This window comes from Chrysochloris asiatica, unplaced genomic scaffold (genome assembly GCF_000296735.1).
Source record: "Chrysochloris asiatica unplaced genomic scaffold, ChrAsi1.0 scaffold00014, whole genome shotgun sequence".
Lineage (NCBI taxonomy): Eukaryota > Metazoa > Chordata > Mammalia > Afrosoricida > Chrysochloridae > Chrysochloris > Chrysochloris asiatica.
In genome coordinates this window covers 27,900,922-27,922,407 of record NW_006408532.1, presented here as the reverse complement: position 1 = coordinate 27,922,407, position 21,486 = coordinate 27,900,922, and the positions used below count along the sequence as shown (strand labels likewise).

The following is a 21,486-nucleotide window of genomic DNA, read 5'->3' as shown; positions in this document are numbered from 1 at the left end:
CCGTGGCTGCAACAGTGGGCTCTCCAACAGTAACAATTATGAGGACGGTGCAGGACTGGGCAGTGTTCCATGCTGTTGTACACAGGGTCAACTGAGCTGAAACCAAATTTGATGACACTTAACAACAGCAATCAAAAGGTCTTTGAAGATTCTAAAGCTATTATATTCTAGAGTCCTAAGTCAAGTAAGCACTAAAGTTAGGAACTTTTAAAAATGATTCTTGAAAGAAGAAAATGCACCTGAACTGAAATGGGAAAAGCAGCTAAAGTCTTTAAAAATATATCAAAATCAAAGAAACCAACTGAAAAGCAAGAGAGAGGTTTTAAATACCTGAAGATTCAAATGACAAATGTTTTACCCTCTAAAGTCCAATTGTTTTGCTCTTATCTATAAAAGACTCTAAGGAGCTCTAGTAGCATAGAGGTTACAAATCGGGCTGCGAACCCTAAGGTCAGCAGCTCGAAACTACCAGCTGTTCTGCGGGAGAAAGATGAGGCTCTCTGCTCCAGTGAAGATTCACAGCCGCGGAAACCTTGTACAGGGTCACTACTGAGTCGGAACCGACTCCGTGGCACATAACCACCACCACGCCACCATAAAAGACTCTGAAAATGAGTAGAAGTCACAAGATTGAGTGTCTATAAAATGTGGCCCGGTATTAGTCAGTGTTTGCTAAAGGCTCCATGTTTGCATGAATTTGCACATCAGCACAGGCAGCTTCCTGGAAAGAGTTCCTTCAGATAGATGCTAGTCCTCCAATCATCATAATCTAGTTTTATATGCACATTTTTAAAGAATTCAGGACTCACTGGAAGCACAGAGAAATAAAGAGGAATGGTCCATTAATATATTTTATTCTACTCGGAAGGCAGCGTATCTCAGAGTTCCATAGTTAAACAGGAAAATGATTTGAGAGAAGGGATTGTATCTAATCTTTACTGTGAACCCCCAACAACGCGTGCGGGCCTATTTACCTTCCAGGTGCCAAATCAACACCGACTAACTTTCAATATTTTATTTGGGTGACTGTTCTGTCAATTTGGAAGTTCGCCTATCAACACCAATAGGTTTCAAAGTGAGGAACCCTTAAAATAATAATTTTGGGTTAGTTGTCTAACAACAACAACCAGAAAAAAAAAAAAAAGAAAGAAACACCCAGAAAATCCCAGCTGGAGATGCAGCTGTGCCTTTTCAATATCCAAAGGAAAACATACACAAATTGGCAAGCAGCTTGCACTACTTAAAGGCTCCTTAATACTAATGAGAATTAAGCAAATCAAAAGGGCTAAGTGTGTAGCACAGGTTTCTAATATATTTAGAATAAAGACATTTCTCACCCTAAATATAAAGTACCGTACAATGCCCAGCATGAGAGATTCCCTATGCGATATTCTCCTTCCAGTCTTTCCCAAGAAGGCAAGAGGTAAGCCTGTAAGAAAGACTGGAAGGAGAAAAGGAAAGGATAAAAAGGAACTGAAAGTAACACGGGTGGGTATAGCAGTTTAGAGTATCTGGTATTGCCACCCTAATGCCTGGAGAAGGCAGTGCAAAGTAGGGGCAAGACATGGAGTAAAGGAGGAATGGAGTAAGTAGTCAACCCTGTTAAGGTTAAGGAGTAACCATCCAACCCAAGTATGATCCCTGGATGCTTACACATGCGGGTAAGTAAAAAAGCACTGCTACAAATCATGCTACTGCTGTCGTTGATATGGACCATCGAATCGGTTCCAACTCATAGCTACCTTGTATAGAGTTTCTAAGAGCAGCTGGTGGGTTTGAACTGCTGACCTTGTGGTTAGCAGGCCAAGCAGCGCCACACCAAGACACTACAAAATCATAGAAAGCTTTATTAAACAAAAATATCAAAATGGGAAGGCTATTTTTTCTCAACATTTCCTCCATTTAAGTCTACGAAGCTGGAGTTTCCACCTCTCTAACTAACCTAGCCTTCCTTCCCCAGAAGAATTCTGTGCTTGGATCTACACCATATCAAAATGTCAGTTTGGGCATTCTTGAGGACCTTAAATCCAAATTGTATTCCTATTCAATGTTCTTCGAGTTTGGAGAAGAAAAAGAAGTCTGAAGGGGCACGCTGGGTAAGATTTCCTAATGATAGTCCAGTACCAAGGGTGGGGAAGCTGTTTTCTGCCAAAATTTATAACATCACTTTCAGGCCATACAAAATTAACAACTTAAAAATTGGCTGGCGAGGTATACCCTTTGGTTAATGGATGATGCATGGAGGGATTGTAGCCATGGCAAGGAAATGATATACAATGGGATCAATGTGAAGCTAATGTCCTCCCATGTAAACGATCACATAATTCACAATAAAGCATTAAAAAAAAAAATTAGCTTGCTATATTTGGTCAAACATTTAATTAACTCATCCCTAATGTGATGATGGAGTCCTGGTGTGGCGCTGTGGGCTAATGCGTCAGACTGCAAATACGTTTGAACTGCAAGGTAGGTGACTCAAGCTCACCCGTCGCTCTTTGGAAACCCTAAACAGGGTCGCTATGGGTCGGAATCAACTCGATGGCACTTAACAACAACATATGGACTTAAAGGAGCTCTGGTAGCGTATTGGTCATGAATCGGGCTGCTAACCTCAGGGTCAGCAGTTCAAAACTACCAGCTGTTCCGTGGGAGAAAGATGAGACTTTCTGCTCCCGTAAAGATTTACAGCCTTGGAAACCCTGTCCAGGGTCGGTCACTATGAGTCGGAACCGACTCCCCGGCACTTATATGGAGTCCTGGTGTGACGCTGTGAGTTAATGTGCCAGGCTGCAAAGTAGATTTGAACCGCAAGTTCAGCAGTTCACGCTCACCAGTCTCTCCTCGGAAACCCTATAAAGGGTCGCTATGGGTCGGAACTGACTCAAAGGCACTTAAAAACAACAACATATGGCCTATGGTCCGGATGCTCTCCATCCCTGCTCTAGTTGGAGAGCCCTTGCTACCCGGAAGAATGAGCACTATCGTGATGAAAAAATTCCAGGGTGCAATTTTCTTGGGCCTTTTTCTCACCAATGCAGTTTTCAATTTTCTTAAACCTTTTTCAGAATAAGCCCCATGATCACCCTGTGTCCTCTGACAGACTCTATCAAGATTACTCCTTTGGGATCCACCTCAAAAAGACAATCACAAGCTTTTGGGCTGACCTCTCTACCTTGAATTTAACTAGTTCAGCACATCCCTTCATAAACCAGTTCTGATTGGACCTTTTTAAAGAAGGCACCTTAATGAGATTAACACAAGTATATTACCGAGAGAACTTGTCTGTCGCCATCCATTGAATGCAGAGGTTTGGAACAAACCTGTCCAAGTATGAACTGAAACCCTAACATCAGTGCTTTCTGATTTACCCTCTTATGTTTAGTCACAGTTTGAGCTTTGTTCTTCCAAGGACAAAAACCTGTCACCAGCTTAAAATTTCTCTAAATAAGGTCGGACTAGGTTACTACCAGTATTGTCAAAAGAGATTCCAGCCGAAGCATCCAACTCAGGAGTTTTATTCAGTCTAGTGACAGTCCAATATGGTTTGGTTATAATCCCTGGAGCTGGGGAAAGGGTGTGGAATAACAGCGCTTTCAAGTTCTGATAACTGTGGTATAAACACAAGTGATTATTTCAATTTTCTCTACAGATTATTTTTTCAGGGCAGCCCAATAAACCCAATAATGCCCAGATTTACTAGAAAATTTTTTATTCATTTCCCCATGCACCAGAAAGTAAGCTAATAATGTCCCACTGAGAGTGCTGTCAGGCTAAATCCCTCCACTGCTGAATGCACTGCTGGGATAAATCTCCCTTCACTTTCCATTCCACCACCCACTTTAGGGCAAGGCCCTGGGGACCGCTCCAGATTACCCCTCTGCACGGAGTGTCTCAGGCACAAGCCTGAGTGGCCCAATCAGTGCCAAGAAAAGAACAAACTAAAAAAGATTAATTCACAGATGTTCATGCATTTCACATACACTGTGCCCCATGGTCTGTTGCTAGGGCAACGGGAGACCACCAGTGTGAGCTTTATTGGCTTTATGAAGTGCGTCTAGGGGACTATAGTCCAGAAATGCTGCATAATAATAGTGTGGCTTTTCTGAAGCCTTGTTTTGTGTTTATCCACATTTAACCCTCTGACTATTACAAAGATCACCATTCCACATATTCTTCCTAAGTCCCTTGTCCCCCTCAACACCCTAAACCCCACCCCCCTGTCAGAGCTTTCTATCTAGAAACATTACAATGCATCTCCTTCAGGTCCACTTTTGGAGAACCCATGTTGAACTGCTCAGCCAGCTCCATGAGAAGACAATAAATAAATGAAAACAAAAAACCTACAACCACTTAAAAGATCGCTGTAATAGTACAGCCAACTCAATCAATCATTCTGAGGAATACTGTTGTTAAGTGCTGTCCTGTCAAACCAGTTGCGACTCAACAGCTACCCTGTATAGGGTTTTCTGAGGAGCGGCTGGTGGGCTTGAACAGCTGACTATGTGCTTATGCTATATAGCGCCACACCAGGACTCCCAGAGCAACACAGAAGCTATAACATCAAAATATGAATCGGAGCCAATACTGCTGCTGTGAAGTGCCATGGAGTCAGTTCCAACCCATAGGGACGCTGCACAGGGTTTCCGAGGAGCAACAGATGGTCAGCAGAACCCAAAATCTATATCAGGCTATGTTATCCAACAGAACTTTTACTGATTTTAGAATTAGCCTATGTTTATGTTGTTACGGTAGCTACTACAGCCACATGTGGTTGCTGAGCACTTGAATTTTGGCTAGTGTCACTGAGAAACTGGATTTTTGTTTTATTTGAACTCATTTAAATTTAAATGTCTGCAGGTGGCTAGTGCTGACTTAATTCATCAGTGCAGCCTTAGAAGTTTATAAAAAAAGAAACAACAAAAACCTATGTTGTGTTTGGCTTACTTGTTTGAGTTCATAAAAGCACATTCTCTTCATGCTTTCAGTTTCCTCTTAATTCATAAAAATATCACTTCAAGTAAATGTTCACAGAACAAACAGTATTCAGGACTGCTGCTTCCGCGTGCTCTGCTGGGTCCAAACATAGCCCTCAACACTCTGTCAAATCAGCCTGGTTCTTTGTAAGATCAGCCCAGGGATGAAGACTAACACCCCCGCGCGCCCCTCCTTCCCCACCCCACCCAGGTTGGGAGGTTAAAATCACAAATGTCAGCATTCTCAGAGCAGCAGCACAGATCAAGTGTTAATCTAAAGGGAAGGGGTGGGTGATGGGGAGCTACAGGCTGGAGGGCCAGGGAGGATCTGGAATTCAGAGGAGAAGAAATAAAGGCAGTGAATAGATCAATAGAAGCAACAGCTTACATTCAGATTCACAGGAGAAAGAACACACAGAGACAATCATTTCCTGGGAAAAGCTCAAGCCTAATGAGAATTTACTCTACCCCTTTATGTGACAACCAGCCCTTTTGTGACAGGGCTTCCTGACTGACAGGAAGCCGGGGCCCCTTAATAGGATTTCCATATTATTTCCAACACCTGCCCAGAAGTTATTTGTTTACATTGAAGGAGGCAAGATTCTCAAATCAGACATCTGCTTCTAGTTCAGGCATATCTTAGGAAACCATCTAGAAAGCAGCTTTGTTACCATGGTGACATTTTTATTTTCCTCCTTTAGTTGGCTCAAAACATTAGCATTTCCAATTTTATTTTGTTGTTCCAAAGGCCAAATGTCACTCAAGAAAACAAGTTTTGCTTTTTTTTTTTTTTAAAAAAAAAAAAAAAAAAGATAAATGAATAGAATACTAAAAGAAAAAAAGTCTGGAATAATTTAAATGACCATAAGGAGGAATCCATCAAAATGAAGTGTTATTATATTACTTACTGGCTTCTCACATTGGGTGGTATCTACTAACTTGTTGACATTCTCTCCCAGAAACCCTCTCTCTCTTAGGGCCCTCAAATCTGAACACTCAGCAACTTGAAAAGTACCAATAAAAAGAGAGAGATTCAAGAATCTTTTCAGGATGTGATACAATTAAATAATGAGTCCATTTCCATGAAAAAGAATCCCTCATGCTTACCCTATTGCCATTATCTTACAAAGTTCACTTATAACAAGAATACTTAAGACATTTTCACTTCTACCTCAATGCCTGCAATTCAGTTAAAGGGGAGGGTGATGAGAAAAAGAGCTTGTGAGATTTTACGAAGAGGGAATGGAATACTGAACAGTGTGGGGAAAGGAAGGTAACAGCCTGGGAGAGGGCTACTTGGATGTGTCCTTTTCTTGTTTCTAATGAAGCACAACAAAAACCATACTGAACCTCAAAGGATGGGAGGAGGAGTGCATGGCATGAGGGCTATCATCAATTACAACTATCACAAGGAAACAGGAATATTTTTTAATTCCAGTACTAGTACTTGTAGAACAAAAACCTTTTTAAAGAGGAATAATTTCTTGTACACAAAATAAATTAAACTGGTTCTGAATAATGTATAATCTGATCAAACAATGTTAAATCGTTTGTTCAATATTTAGATTCAAAGGAAAAAACTACAATTTTCAACATTTAAAGTTTTGATATGCCAAATCTAAGCAATATTTCATTTTGAAATAAGATTTTATAGCTTTCAGTTTATAAAACTTATTATAAAAAATGTTTAAGACTCAGCGGAAGTACTACTTGGCCCTCAGCTACCATTCTTTTTATCCTTTCATAAAGAAGCACTGATTTTGTTCAACCCTGTCTCAAGCACACTGCCATAATAATTAGATATGAATCTTCAAGTATGAAATTACAACCCCAGATGGAGAAAATCTTCAAACAGAGAAGATATTAGAGTCACTTCACACCAGCACAGAAGAAAATTAGTAAATTGATGTTTTTGTTGTTAAGCGCCATAGAGTCCATTCTGACCCATAAGGACCTGTACAGGGTTTCCAACGAGCGACTGGTGAACTTGAACCACCGACCTTGTAGTTCAATCAACTTTGCAGTCTGACACAGCGCTACACCAGGACTACTATGGGGTGTATTGTTGTTGTTGTTAAGTGCCCTCGAGTCGGTTCCAACCCATAGCGACCCTGTACAGGGTTTCCGAGGGAGTAAATCTTTACGGGAGTAGAAAGTCTGATCTTTCTCCCGCGGAGCAGCTGGTAGTTTCGAACCGCTGACCTTAAGGTTCGCAGCCTGATTCGTAACCACTATGCTACCAGAGCTCCTTATGCAAATTGATAGAGGTAGTGAATATAGGAGCCCAAGGAAGAAGCCATGCTGGTGCTGTGGGCTAGGCACGGGACTGCTACCCACAAGGTGGGTGGTTCAAATCTACCAGCTACTCTACTCCACTGGAGAAAGATGAGGCTGTCTGCACCTATAAAGATTTACAGTCTTGGAAACCCTATACAGGATTGATATGAGTCGGCATCAACTTAACAGCAGTGGGCATTTTGGTTGTTGGTGGCAGAGCACGTTCCCACTGACAGATTTTATGATTTTTCTAGATGAGGTATAGGTACATTACAGTAAGAATACAAAAAGTTGATGAGCAACTCAAGTGCCAGTTGTAACAAATAAATCTGGGGGCCCTTTACTATTTTAAAAAATACATATTAATTAAAAACTTCAGGGTGTACAGGGTGCAAGAGATTAAATGTATAATAATTAAGAAAATTAAAGACAAAGCATCAGAATGAAAATGTATGCCTAATAACTTAGGAAGTTGGTTTATGGAAGGAAAAGAATTGAACCACCCTTGCCAAAATCAGCTGGAAAGGCAGAACCAACAATCAGCCTGCCCTGTTAATTACTATTTGTTCTGCTTCAGTGATCAGTGGAGGATGCAGCAAACTAGCATGTCTTTCCCAATCACATCATTAATCCATTCATACACACCACCTGAGGACTGGCTAGGCCCTAAAGGTATTTATTCATCTGTTCAATAAACAAACAATTACAACTCACTTCTGGAATTAGGGCACCTGTTACATTTCACATAGCTTACATGCTTATAGCAGATATTAATAATTAACATATCATTGCATCAGACACCCATAAAACAAAAGTTCTCTAATTGCTGTGTGATAAGGTTTGCTGTTGCTGATCTTTCATGCCCTTGAGTGGATTACAACTCATAGGAAATCTGTAAAGGAGCATCTGGTGGGTTTGAACAACCAACTTTGTGGTCTGCAATCTAGTGCTTATCCTACACAGCACCACAATCCCCCTAAATAGTAAAATACATGGTCAAAACAACCTCTAAAAAAAAACAACCTCTACCTACCTACCTACCTATACACACACACACACACACACACAAACGCCAATTAAGTTCTGCTGAAACATTTAATTCCAAATTACCATATTACTTTGGATAACTGATAAAAGTTACGCTTGAAAGACATACTTTAAACATCATACTACCCTCCTGCACCTGTCAAAACGAAATTACCTCATGTTTATCTGGCTAATGATATGAACAACTTTTGTTGAAATATATCCTACTACAATGCAAGATTTTTTATTGTAAAACACATTTCTAGGAAGGGGTTGAATAGCATCGACATTCCAGATGTTTTTTTAAATGCCTGGAAGTAAAGCCTTAATTAAGATCAGGGAGGCACACTTGTCCATGGGCATGCACTTACCTAGTGTCAGAAAGAGCACTTAGCATAAAGTGTCTACTACAAAGTCAGTTTGAAGCGTGGGTTCAAACTCACCAGCTGGCTCCTTGGAAACCCTATGTTGTTGTTTATGTGCTGTGGAGTCGGTTCCAACTCATAGCGACCCTGTACAGGGTTTCCGAGGCTGTAAATCTTTACAGGAGCAGAAAGACTCATCTTTCTCCCGCGGAACAGCTGGTAGTTTCGAACTGCTGACCTTGCGGTTCCCAGCCCGATTCATAACCACTATGCTACCAGAGCTCCAGGGTCTCTATAGGTTGGAACCTAATCCTCAGCATTTAACAACAAAAACAAAGGAGTTCTGGACTCCTGGTTGGTGCTGTAGGATCAGCACTGAACTATGAACCACAAGATTGGCAGTTCAAACCCACCAGCTGCTCCTTGGAAACCCTAGACAGGATTGCTATGGGTCAGAACTGACTCAACAGCACTTAACAACAACAAAGGGGTCCTGGTGTATAACTGTAGAATAAGCACTATACTGCTAACTGCCAAGCTGGTAGTCCTCCAGTCACTCCTCAGAGACCCTATACAGGGTTGCTGAGAGTCAATCACGTTGATGGCACTCAACAGCAAAAATGACTTTTCTAATTCTAGTCTACCATGGTGGTGGTGGTTGTGTGCCATGGAGTTGGTTCCAACTTATAATGACCCTGTAGTTTCCGAGGCTGTAAATCTTTATAGGAGTAGAAAGCCTCATCTTTCTCCCTTGGAGCAGCTGGTAGTTTCAAACTGCTGATCTGGAGATTAGCAACCTGACTTGTAATCAGTACGCTACCAGAGCATCTCGTTGTTGTTAAGTACCGTGGAGTCGGTTCTGACTCATAGTGACCCTGCACAGGGTTTCCAAGGCTATGAATCCCTATGGGAGCAAAACGCCTCATCCTTCTCCCACAGGTAGTTTCGATCTGCTGACCTTGAGGTTGGCAGCTTGGCAGCCCGACTCGTAACCACTACGCTACCAGAGCGTCTTAATCCTACTATAAATTCCCTTCTTAAACTTCAGCAAACTTAATGTGCTCAGAAAATGAAATCAGGATGGTTTTCCATGTGACAAGGAGCCCTGGTGGCGCAGTGGTTAAGTGTTCACCTGGCTAATCAAAAGGTTGAGGGTTCCAACCTACCAACTGCTCTGCTGGTGAAAGATGTTGATGTGATTAGTTCCCAAATCTGACAGTCACATGGAGTCCCTGGATAGTGAACTGACAAGAAGGCTGAGGGGCCATGAGCTGTTCAGTTTCAAAAACCCTGCAACACACCATTCTTGTGTCTCATCACCAAATAAACTGATTCTTGGGCTCCTCCAGTGCTCACTCCTTTATGTCCGTAGTATCAATCTCCACCCTTGTTGAACAACTTCAGATACAGGTCTGCAAATACTAAGTTCAGGAGTGAACTTGGTTACGGGAGCTATAGAAAATACGATCAATAAAGCTACTAGACTAACTTGACTCAAACAGCATGTGGCTTAGTGGCCACAGAACTTCCAAGAAGACAGAGAAAAGGAAGAGAAAGGGCCCAACAATTTAACAAGTGAATTTCTTCCACTTTACTTGATTCTTATAGGTAAAGGCTCCTTAATTATCCAAATCTTTACAGTAAGTTTAAATTTATACTTTATGAGCTATTCTGAAATCTGCCCTGCTTAATAATCTGTAACATCAAGAAAACATTTTAAAGTGTCTCTCACAATTAAGCCAATCCACAACCCTTGTATAAATCAAAACTTTGCTACCATATCAAAATGTTACACTAGGGCTGTATAACATTGCCCACATCCTCATTACATGCAACACTAATTACTACCAGCAGATTCAGAATTTTCTGCACATTAGAGGCTTTTAGAGGAGCTATAAAAAATTTCAGGCACCATTAATTTAAATTTGTATTGAAATTTCCTTTTGACAGATGGCCAAAAATTACTTATTATTTAGAGTACCAGAGCTGCCTGTTTGCACATTAGAAGAGGAAAGGGAAAAATTAAAAGCAAGAAGGAAATTTATGTCACGTTCATTACCTGTTAAATGTTAAGGAGCATTATCCTGCATGAATAAATTATTTCATACAAGCCCAACTCTAGCTGCAGGCAACTGGCAAGCTAAGGCTGATAAAAACCATCTCCAGACACACAGCAGATAATCATAAAAAGCCCTCTTACCCAGGAACCACTTAAGGTAGGATGAGGGCGATCGATGAAACAAGCAACTAACTGCTTCCCTGAGCATTACTGGAGAAAATTAGCAAACAACCTCACCTTGTAAAAGTTGTACAACAGCCCCAAATCGTACACAGCAGAACTTCAAAATGTTAGCACTGTACCCAACAAAAATATCTATCTGTAAGTACCATTTCAGAGTAAATCAAGGCAAAAATCATACACCTCTATTTCCTCTTGTTTCTCCCCCTAACTTCTAGCTATAGAGACACTCACTCGGCATGATTACAGGTGATTTCAAAATACACCCTAATCTTGTGTGAGGAAATATATAATGTAATTGACACAAAAGGGTGCACTGGAGTGTAAATATTTTCACAGCCTTCTGGGAGTGGGGAATGAGAAGCGGTTTTTGTTTAGTTCACTAACCTGCCTAGAGGTATGTATTTATCCTAAGAAAGCAGGAAACTTGTATATTATGGCCTCAGGCTTTCCAAGGCTGCTATCAACTACTCCAGGTCATTTCATTTACTTACCACAGGCAGTAGGTAAGAATGGGATCCGTTATCAATTGCATCCAAGAATTTGTCAGTCAGAACCAGTGCATAAAGTTCTTATTTATTAGCCTTACTTTGTCACCGTTGTTGTTAAAAGTGATCTCAAGTTTGCTCGACTAATAGCAACCCTGTATAGGGTTACTGAGGAGTGGCTGGTGAATCTGAACCACCGACCCTGAGGATCAAACTGACCTTAGGGTTGAATATTTATCCTATAGAGCCACATCAGGACTCTTAGCTTTCCTTTAGGTCCAAGAGCCCTGGTAGTGCAGTAGGTTAAGTGTCGGCAGTCCCAAACCACCAGCAGCTCTCAGAGAGAAAGATGAGACTATCTGCTTCTATAATGTTGAAGGAACAATTCTACTTTGTCCTGTGCAGTTTGGTATCAAGTGGAATCGATTTGATGCCAGTGGATTTGGTTTGGGGTTTCGAGCAAAAAATAAAAATAAGAAAGCTCTGAAACTTTTTCCAATGATTTAAAGGCTACACATACAGCTATGAGAAGGTGACTGTGATGGAAAATTTGCTGTGGGTAGAGAGGATGGTTCAATCCATTTCCAAGTCACGGCAAATCTACGTACCATTAAAAGGGCATGCAGGAATTGCCCAAAGTCAGATGTAACCCTGAGGACTTTCTAAGTACACTTAGTACACTGTGACTTAGAATGCTTTTCAATCTTAGTATCGATATGCATATTACACAACAAAAATACCCAACTGTAAATGTGTAATTAAATAATCCAATGTGTGCTGCTCCATTTGACTCTTGGAGGGTAAAAATAGATGTGACCAAGTTTTGTTTTCCATTACTTAAGGATTTGTTGTATAAGGACATAAAGGCACTGAAAGTGACAATAGCGGGATTTGAGATAAGACTGCAATTTTCATACATACATTCACTGAACACAATTTTATATACATATTCACTGAACTACCTACTCTCCAAAACAGCCACTTGTTGTAAAATACAAGAAAAAGAATTGGCAGTATCTGAACTATGATCAATGCTCCAGAACTCTTCTTTCCTTCTAATCTATACTTAATACCATGGCACATGACTCTGATATTTACATTGTGCCTGGTTCATAAGTCATGAAGGCAATTTTCATATTTTACTCTTCTCTTACCCTCGTCAACCTGCTTTTGTTTGCTTACCAAATAAATGTAAAGAATCCTTAACACATTACATTCTGGTGTTTAACATAAGACATCCAAGTTATTAAGTCCTTTATACTTTTCTTCCTTCCCAGCAACTTGTTTATAAAGATACAGAAGGCAGGTAAGAAAGGCTCAAAACCTTAGGAGAATGATCCACTATATTACAAACCAAGATTTTTTTTTTTTAAACAAGATTGTTTGATAAAGAAAATGCTCTTAGACACAAACGTTTTGACAGACTTTTATAGGACTGAATTGTTTCCCAAAATGAAACCAGTATGTATTTCCAAATAAACCAATTTATTCACCTCCTTCCATTATTATTTATCTTATAGCCAAAGCCTAACCAGAGAAAAACAGTTATTCTTTTCCATATGGCAAGACATAATAAAATGAGCAATACAAGACAGATCTTATGATTCAATCTTGGGCTACAAATCTGATTCAGATAGAGAAATGGGACCATATTTTCAAAAAGCTCAACCACACACCTGAGAGTAATCCCAAAATGCAGTTAACCATTATTTGCGAAAGCCCAGCAAATCATTCTCTAAATCTCACAGAATCTAATATTAGATTTATTCAAACCACTCAGAGCCCTTTTAAGCCATCCTTCATCTGAGAATTAGAGTCCTACCTTGATGGAGTCTCTGTCTATAGTCAAAACAGCAGCAACACAAGCAGAGAAAGTGGTGGGAAAAGGGAAAAAAGAAAAGTACTCGTCAGTTTACACAAATCATACATTGGCCAGACAAATAGCACAGATGCTAACTGTGCTGCATAGTTAATTATTAATACTGTTCGATCAGAGTCACAAAGCACCAATCTACCTTTGACAAAATTTCAGAAGGCCTCAAGACAGATATTCATAGTACTTATAAGTCCTTATCAACTTTTGCACTCATAAAAGTATTTATAATCATGCCTCATCTCTGTACCATAGCATTAAGGTAACTGGATGACAAATACTACAATGTTTCCAACATCAGAGATGGGAAATGTATGCTTATGTGATAAAATCATTTACCCAAAACTCTAATTCATGGTAGTGACAAGAAGCAGCCTTTAATTATAAGCCACATCCTTCAAACCACCCAGGTGCTAAGTAAATTCCCACAATGGAACACTGGGGAAAAAAACATTTGCTTTTCCATCATGAGGTAATCAGAATAACTTAATTTTTAAATAATAAGCACCAAATAAACATAATCACATCAAAATGTCTCTGCACAATATTATACTTTAGAGGGAGGACACCAATCTAGGGGGCTTCTTGATGTTGTTGTTAAGTGCCATGTCAGTTCAGACTCACAGCGACCTTGAATAGGGTTTCTGAGAAGTATAGGTGAGTTTGAACCACGAACCCTGTGGTTCAAACCGACCTTGAGGTCAAGTGCTTTATCCTACGGCATCTCTAATTCAATTAACATACCTAAATTATTGTGTTGTTCTTATAGGAAGAAATGAGTTGTTTCTTGGTTCTTAACCAGCAGAGTGAGGCAAGTAGTTAAAATCATCAAATTTCATTAATCTGGGCTGCACCTTCTCAATTACCAACACTAGCGAAACGGCTTCTTACAATATTTTTACTGCATTGTCGGCTGATCTGATTTGTAAACAATAACTGATTCTATTAAACACCAGGAGTTGGAGCCAACTCTTAGATACTTAACAAAAACAGCATTCATTTGGAATCCTCCTTTCTTCCTGATCCCTGTCAGTCAAATGCCATGCCTTAAAGATTGCAACTCACGTCCCTTCCTAGTCCTGGTGTAGCACTGTGGGTTAATGCGCTGGACTGTGAAGTCGTTTTGAACTGCAAAAGTCGGCAGTTCAAACCCACCAGTCCTTCCTTGGAAACTCTTTACAGGGTCACTGTGAGTTCGAACTGACTCCACGGCATTTAACAACAACAACATTAAACATCGAGTCTTTACCAAAAAATCTTTCCCTTAAAATACACTGAGTCAAAATGTTAACTCAACTATTTCAAACACAGAGCACCATGGGATGTCATTACTGATTGGGAACATAGGAAGCAACAAGGAATCAAAGGTCCCCATTCTTGCCTTTGGGGTGATGCATTAACTCTTGCCAAGCACTAGGCTAGGGTATATCCTTTGGCAATAGGCTGCTTCCAATAATTAATTTACCTCCCAGCAGAAATCCTTTGTTTAGTCACCGGTAAAATTAATTCAGAGATAATATTGCCTACTCTACGCAGCAGGCAGGCAATATTAGGTTGACATCCCGAGAAAATCTCTCACCTCTTTGGTGATCATTGTCATGGTGTTTCTTCTCATCTTTAATTGGAAGGTGGGACTGGCCTCCAAGGGCACTGGAGAGGGCCAGAAGGCCGGCACTGCTACCGATGGGTGGGATAGCAGGAGGCTGAAGCCCTGAAGGGTGTGGAGTCAGAGGCACTGGCAGACCATGTCCATGTGATAAATGCTGGGCCTGGAGTTGTTGCTGCTGTGAAAAATTAGACACAGATATTGAATTTGTCCCCTAAACCCACTCCTCCACCACACACCACATACCACACAAAGGGAAAGTTGGTGCAAACAGATCATGAAAAATCCAGCACTCATGAAAAGACGGATTTGTCCGTAACACATGTATTTTTTAAAGAGAAGGAGGGAGTTGTACAGTCCACACATCTGCTTGCTTTCTTAGATTTAGGGGCTGTGCACATGCAGAATGAATAATTTTTAAATAGTGAGATTATTTAATAACTTTTAATAGCCGACATCCAAACATTTCTTTTAAAAAGCATCTGTGTTCTGTCCCCCACACCCTCACACACCCCTAAAGAATAAAATAAAACAAGACCTCGCTGCAATACATTTCTAACCAAAACATATACGTGAATAACTATTAAAGCAGTTACACTGAACAAAAAAACCTGAAAATTGAGAAAATTAGCGTTAAACAGTTCTCCCAGAACCCGCTGCACAGCATGCAGGGAGAGTTAATTTGAAAGAGAAAACCTGAATTAACAACCCAGAAAAAGAAACTAGTTGCAGCCACCGTTTTAAGCCCTTTAAGTGTCCTCAGCGGTACTTGAGCAAATTACTAAAGAAAATCTAATGTAGCAAGGCTTGGGTCCTCCTGTAGGCTTGCTCAATAATGCTGAAATAATTGGGCACTCTGAGCACGTTTAGTGATGCTCGAATGAAAAGCTAGAGGCCTGCCCTTGTACTCTTCTCTAGCGGCCGACTCTGTGTTGTGACAGGTTTATTTGAGTGGGACCGTGATGCATGCACCAGTAACTACGCTGACAAGAGTTTAAAGTCATTTTTACCAGCACACTGGCAACACAGAGAGAAAGCCCTCGAGAGGCTGCAATGGGAGGGTTTGACCTCAGCAGAGGCGGCATCAGGCTTTGCTGTAGGAACTGTTGTGAGCAGACCTTGTTGCTGCCTCTGAAGGGGAAGAGGATGCCAAGATGTTAACTTAAATAATATCCCTCGACCTGAATCCCTCCAACTCAAAACTCCCTCCAACAATATCCTATGACAGCAAATGGTGAGTATTTCTCAGACTAGCTTCAGTAGTGCTTACACTATAGGCCATGCCTTAAAGTCACTTTCTAAACCTAACCTGTGATAGGCAAGTAACTCTTTCTGTGATTTTCTTTCTAAACAGATCTTACAAATTAGCTAAAAAGAAAGAAATTGAAATTATTTTAAGAAGAATCCTGAAATGTCATTTTTTAAAAAAGAAAGTACTTTTAAAACACATACACATTTTTTTCTTCTCTCTAAATTGCCTGCATGTTTTCCCCCTTACTTGCTTCTTCCTGAGCCTGACTATAAAAGTCAAAGTATAACATTAATTAGCTCTCTTTTCTCCTATTGACCTGCACCTATTTTATGGCTACATGCACTTAAAATGCAGTCAATAAAATACTGACACTTTCAAGCCAAGTTTACATACATAAAATGGAAAATCAGGGCAGGGTTCCAAATACTCCAACTACCAACCTCACTCTCAAGAGTCCTGCCAAAGCCGTCCTTTCACTGGATGGTTCAAAATAATGCGTTTCTTCATTTGAGTAACCAACACCAAGTTCCTAATGGTGTAGTGCTGTTGGTTCAGTACTGGACTGCAAACCACAAGGTCAGTGATTCAAACCCCCCAGCTGCTCCTCGGAAACCTTGTACAGGCGTTGCTATGAGTTGGAATCAACTTGAAGGCACTTCACAACCACATTTAGTCAGGACCAAAAAGTATGAGCACACAACTCTCTTTTCTAAATGCATAGAAGAAAACAAGTAAGTCAGGAACTTTAGGAAAATACAAGTATGGGGCACTTAACACTTGAAAACTTTGTTCAACCGAAAGAATCACAAGATTGCTCCAGTTCTCTTCTTCCTCTAAATTCCTTTAACACTTCATGCATGCCAGTCAGGCCTGAAGCCTCTTTCTATCTCAGATCAGAGTTCAATTGGCAAGCTTTTATTAAGAATCTGCACATCTCTCTTTATCTCTTAGCCTAGACTCTAAGCTATATGAGACAATGCATCTGACCCAACCCCAGCAAACTGCAGGCACAGAAGCAGTCATTTGATAACTGACCAATTTAAAAAAATACAACAAAAAAACAACAACAAAACATATGCACTTCCTTCGACAGAAAAGAAAACCTCAGCCAAAAGCAATACCTTCAGTTATCCAGGTGTTGCTCACTTTGATTCCATTTCACTCAAAGGACAAAAAATAAGCACCGATCTCATCTTCAGTCAAGGACTTTTCAGAGGCAGGAAATATGGCCCCAGTCTGTCTGTCGTACATGACATTCACAATTCAGACTTGCTGGGATCTTCACTTTATTCTAAATTCTACCTCAAACGAGCTCAAATAGCTCCCTGTATTCCCATCATAAAGCAAGAGGGGTCTCTCTTAGCTTCCAAAGCTGACCCTCCCCATCTGTCCATGCTACTGCAAGCTTCTTCCCTTCTCCACTGCATTGTTGTTGTGGTTGTTGTTTAAGTGCCATCAAGTTGGTTCCGACTCACAGCGACCCTGTACAGGGTTTCTAGAGAGCTGGTGAGTGTGTACCACAGACCCTGAAGTCCAGTGTTTATCCTTCAGCACCATACCAGGATTGCTCCTTCAATTCTCCAGTTCACTCCGCCATCTTTAGTTCTCTCTACCACTGATTTGTGACCCAGTGAGTGGAACGGCAGCATCCCTAACAAGTTGCTTAAGATGATGCCTTAAGCATTTGAGGTAGTATATAGTGTAGTAGTTACGAACCGGGATGCTAACCTCACGGTTAGCAGTTCGAAACTACCAGCTGTTCCACGGGAAAAAGATGAGGCTTTCTGCTCCCGTAAAGATTTACAGCCTTGGAAAACCTATGCAGGGTCGGCGCGATGAGTCGAAACCGACTCCACGGCACATATAACAAAAGCAACATTTTTAATTTGGGGGGCGGGGGGAGGAAGAAACGACGGAATTTTAATCACTTTTTGTGTCCTCCGCAGCTCCCAACATGGTGCCTTACACATAACTGGCACATGAAAAACATTCACTATGTAATTAAAGTAACTTTCTCTTGCTGTGTTCAGCTACTGCCCTACAATATACACACACATGTATATATATATACATATCTCTATATATATGTACATATTCCTGTAATCACACAGCCAAACTTCTCTAAAACGTAATCTAAATGTGTTGGTTCAACTTTTCAACAACCTTCCCCACATCTCCCCACCCCCGCCACACATACACACACACACACTTACACACACACACACTTATCCCTTTAACTCACTGCAATCTGGATTCCAGGCCCCACCCACCATTCCCACAAATGTGAGGGCCAGTCAGAGAGCAATTCTTTTAAGATTTCTTAGTTTTTTTCTGACAACTACAGCCATTTTGATGGCACCATTTCCAGATCCTCCTTGCAGGAACCCTGCCTCCACCTGTTCAATAGTAGTCTCTGAATACTTCTGTTGTCATGTCTTCTCGGCTTTTTTTCTCACTAACTCACTAAATAAGGAGTCCTGGTGATGCGGTGGGTAAAGCTTTAAGCGGCAAACGGAACTGTGGACAGCTGGAACTCAGCAGCAGCTCTATGAGAGACAGATGTGGGAATCTGCTTCTGTAAAGATTTACATACAGCCTTGGAAGCTCTATAGAGCACAATTTCACTCTGTTCTAGATGGCCGCTATGAGTTGCAATCAACTCCATAAGCAGTAGGTTTGGGGGTTTTTTTTGCCCCCTCTCACTACGTAGGAGTGCTGTAAGATAAGCGCAGGACCACAAGGTCAGTTTCAACCACAAGGTTGGTGGTTCAAACTCACCAGTCACTCTTTGGAAACCCTATACTGGGTGGCTATGAGTCAAAACTAACTTGACAGCACTTAATAACAACCACCGTACAGGATGAGTCCTAGACCATCGGTCCTTCTCACCACCCATCTCCTTTAAACACAACTCCCCCATCTGTTTGCCAAGCTCCAATACCCCAGGGTCTAGCTACGTGCCAGATAATTCCACATGGACGTGCAACATTACCTGAGAGTGAACATGTTCAACATAAAACTCCTAATAAGGCAACCTTTCCTGGCTCAAGATACCAACCACTATCGGTATGTCTTTATCTATGGCATCCTGGTGTGGTGCTGTGGGTTAATGAACCGGACTGCAAAGTCGTTTGAACTTCAAGGTCGGCACTTCAAGCTCACCAGATGCTCTTGGAAACCTTACACAGGGTTTCTGTGGGCTGGAAATGACTCAAAGAACTTAAAAAACAAATATCCCTTTCTGTAAGGAGCTCTGGTAGCGTTGTGGTTACTGCTAACCTCCCAGTTAGCAGTGCGAAATTACCAGCTGTTCTGTGGGGGAAAGATGAGGCTTTCTGCTCCTGTAAAGATTTACAGCCTCAGAAACTGTACAGGGTCACTATGAGTCAGAAGCGACTCCATGGCACATAACAACAACAACATTCATATCTGTAATCACCAAGTCCTATCAATTCTCAACTAATTCCCTATGTTTCTACTGCCTCTTTGTACCCCTGGCACCTACACACAGAGGAGACCAAAGCTGAGGATAGAACAAATGGTAACTAATAGTAATTCCCTGCTTCTCAAAACAATAGATCTCTTTTGATCTAAAAATGAAGTTCCAATCTATTATAATTTAGGTCCTTTCATAAACTAGCAGCGGCCTGACTCTGCAGGGATTACCACACAACACCGTCCAGGGAACTTGCCATTAGCACTAATCATACTTAGGCATCTAACCCCAAAGCTCAATTTTACTAATAATCACTCCCCCTCCCACACATACAGAGACACTGACATATGTCTGTACATATTTAAATTTTACCAACCCCTTCTATACCACACTCTTGTCTGACTCCTCTGCAAAGACGCCACACATACCCCGAATCACGCCTCTAAACTCTGACTGCAATTGAGGTCAATACATTTGCTAGTTATTATATTTTTACGTTTCCTTATAAGTTTCATCTGAGAGGAATATCAAACTATCCTATCACTAGAGTGGTTTGTTAATCAGCGGTTAGGCACTTTGCTGTGAACCAAAAGGCTGGTGGTTCAAATCCACATTGCTCTGTGGGGAGAAGGCCTGGAGGTCTGCTCCTATAGACTGTTGTTGTTGGCGGGTGCCATCAGGTTGTTTTATTGGACTCATAGTGACCTTAAATGTTGTTGTTGCGTGCCTGTATAGTTTCCGAGGCTGTAAATCTTTACGGGAGCAGAAAGCCTCCTCTTTCTCCCGCGGAACGGCTGATAGTTTCGAACTGCTAACCTTGAGGTTTGCAGCCCGATTTGTAACCACTACGCTACCAGAGCTCCTTACATACATACAGCCTAGAAAATCCGACTGCTGCTGTTAAGTGCCTTTGAGTCCGTTCCGACTCATACTGACCTTGTCATTCATAGAGGGTTTCTGAGGAGCTGCTGGTGGTCCAGTGCTTAACCTGTAACACCACACCAGGACCGCTACTGTTGTTGTTGTTAAGTGCCCTCAAATCAGTTCTGACTCATAGTGAACCTGTATAGGGTTCCCGAGGAGTGACTGGTGAGCTTGAATTACCGACCTTGCGGTTTGAACCAACACTGCAGTCCAGGGAACTAACCCACAGCATCACACCAGGACCCCTATAGGCCAGTTCTATTCAGTCACCTGGGGTGGGTCACTACTGAGTCTAAATCAATTTGACAGCATTTTCAACAAAGACTCCTGAATTGCCACAAAAACACATCATCCATTACAGATAATTTTCTTTAAATAAATGTACTAAACCTCCAATAGACAAACTGAATGTAACTCTTCCCTCTATTAAAAAAAAAAAAAAAAAAAAGCCTTTAACTCACCAAATTTCTATAAAAGGCTATTCTTACCAATAGAAATAAACTCAAAGCAGGCTACCTGGAACAGAACCAGGCTTCTTTGGGTATTACATAAGAAGCTGGGTGTAGAATGATCTAGTGGGCTGCCCTAGAGGAGAATGAAAGCTTGCAGATGCTTCCCAGGAGCCACAATGCTGCCTTCAGATCTGCATCCAGTCTGTGTTAATTAAAGAGCAATTAACATGTAAAGGGGAGTGTGGTGGTTCCATACCAAAAGCACTGGACTTTGAACCACAAGGTCCATGGTTCAAGCTCACCAGATGTTCCACGGGAAAAAGATGAGGCTTTCAGCTACGCAGATTTAAAGTCTCAGAAACCCTATACAGGGTTAACTGTGAGCTGGAATTGACTCGACTGCACTTAATAACAACAACAAACCTGTAAAGGCTTTCTTGTTGTTGTTGTTATTGTTAGGTGCCATCAAGTCAGTACCGACTCATAGCGACCTTATGCACAGCAGAACGAAACACTGCCCGATCCTGGGCCAACCTCACTACTGTTGCCATGCTTGAGTCCACAGATGCTGCCAC

At 41.2% G+C, this 21,486-nt stretch overlaps 1 protein-coding gene across 7 annotated transcripts in view; it reads right to left on the bottom strand.

The window, feature by feature from the left end:
• The window catches only part of LOC102831419 (transducin-like enhancer protein 4-like), a 184,601-nt gene that overhangs the window by 69,252 nt on the left and 93,863 nt on the right, over positions 1–21,486 (bottom strand). For 3 of the 7 annotated variants that reach the window (XM_006834935.1, XM_006834938.1, XM_006834940.1), the window contains 2 exons: positions 14,821–15,022; positions 13,191–13,207 (listed from right to left, as the gene is read on the bottom strand). In XM_006834935.1, the coding sequence (XP_006834998.1) occupies positions 13,191–13,207; positions 14,821–15,022 (219 nt within the window). Of the gene's footprint in view, positions 1–13,190; positions 13,208–14,800; positions 15,026–21,486 lie in introns of all 7 variants that reach the window. The other 4 variants (XM_006834934.1, XM_006834939.1, XM_006834936.1 and 1 more) reach the window with 2 other exon arrangements.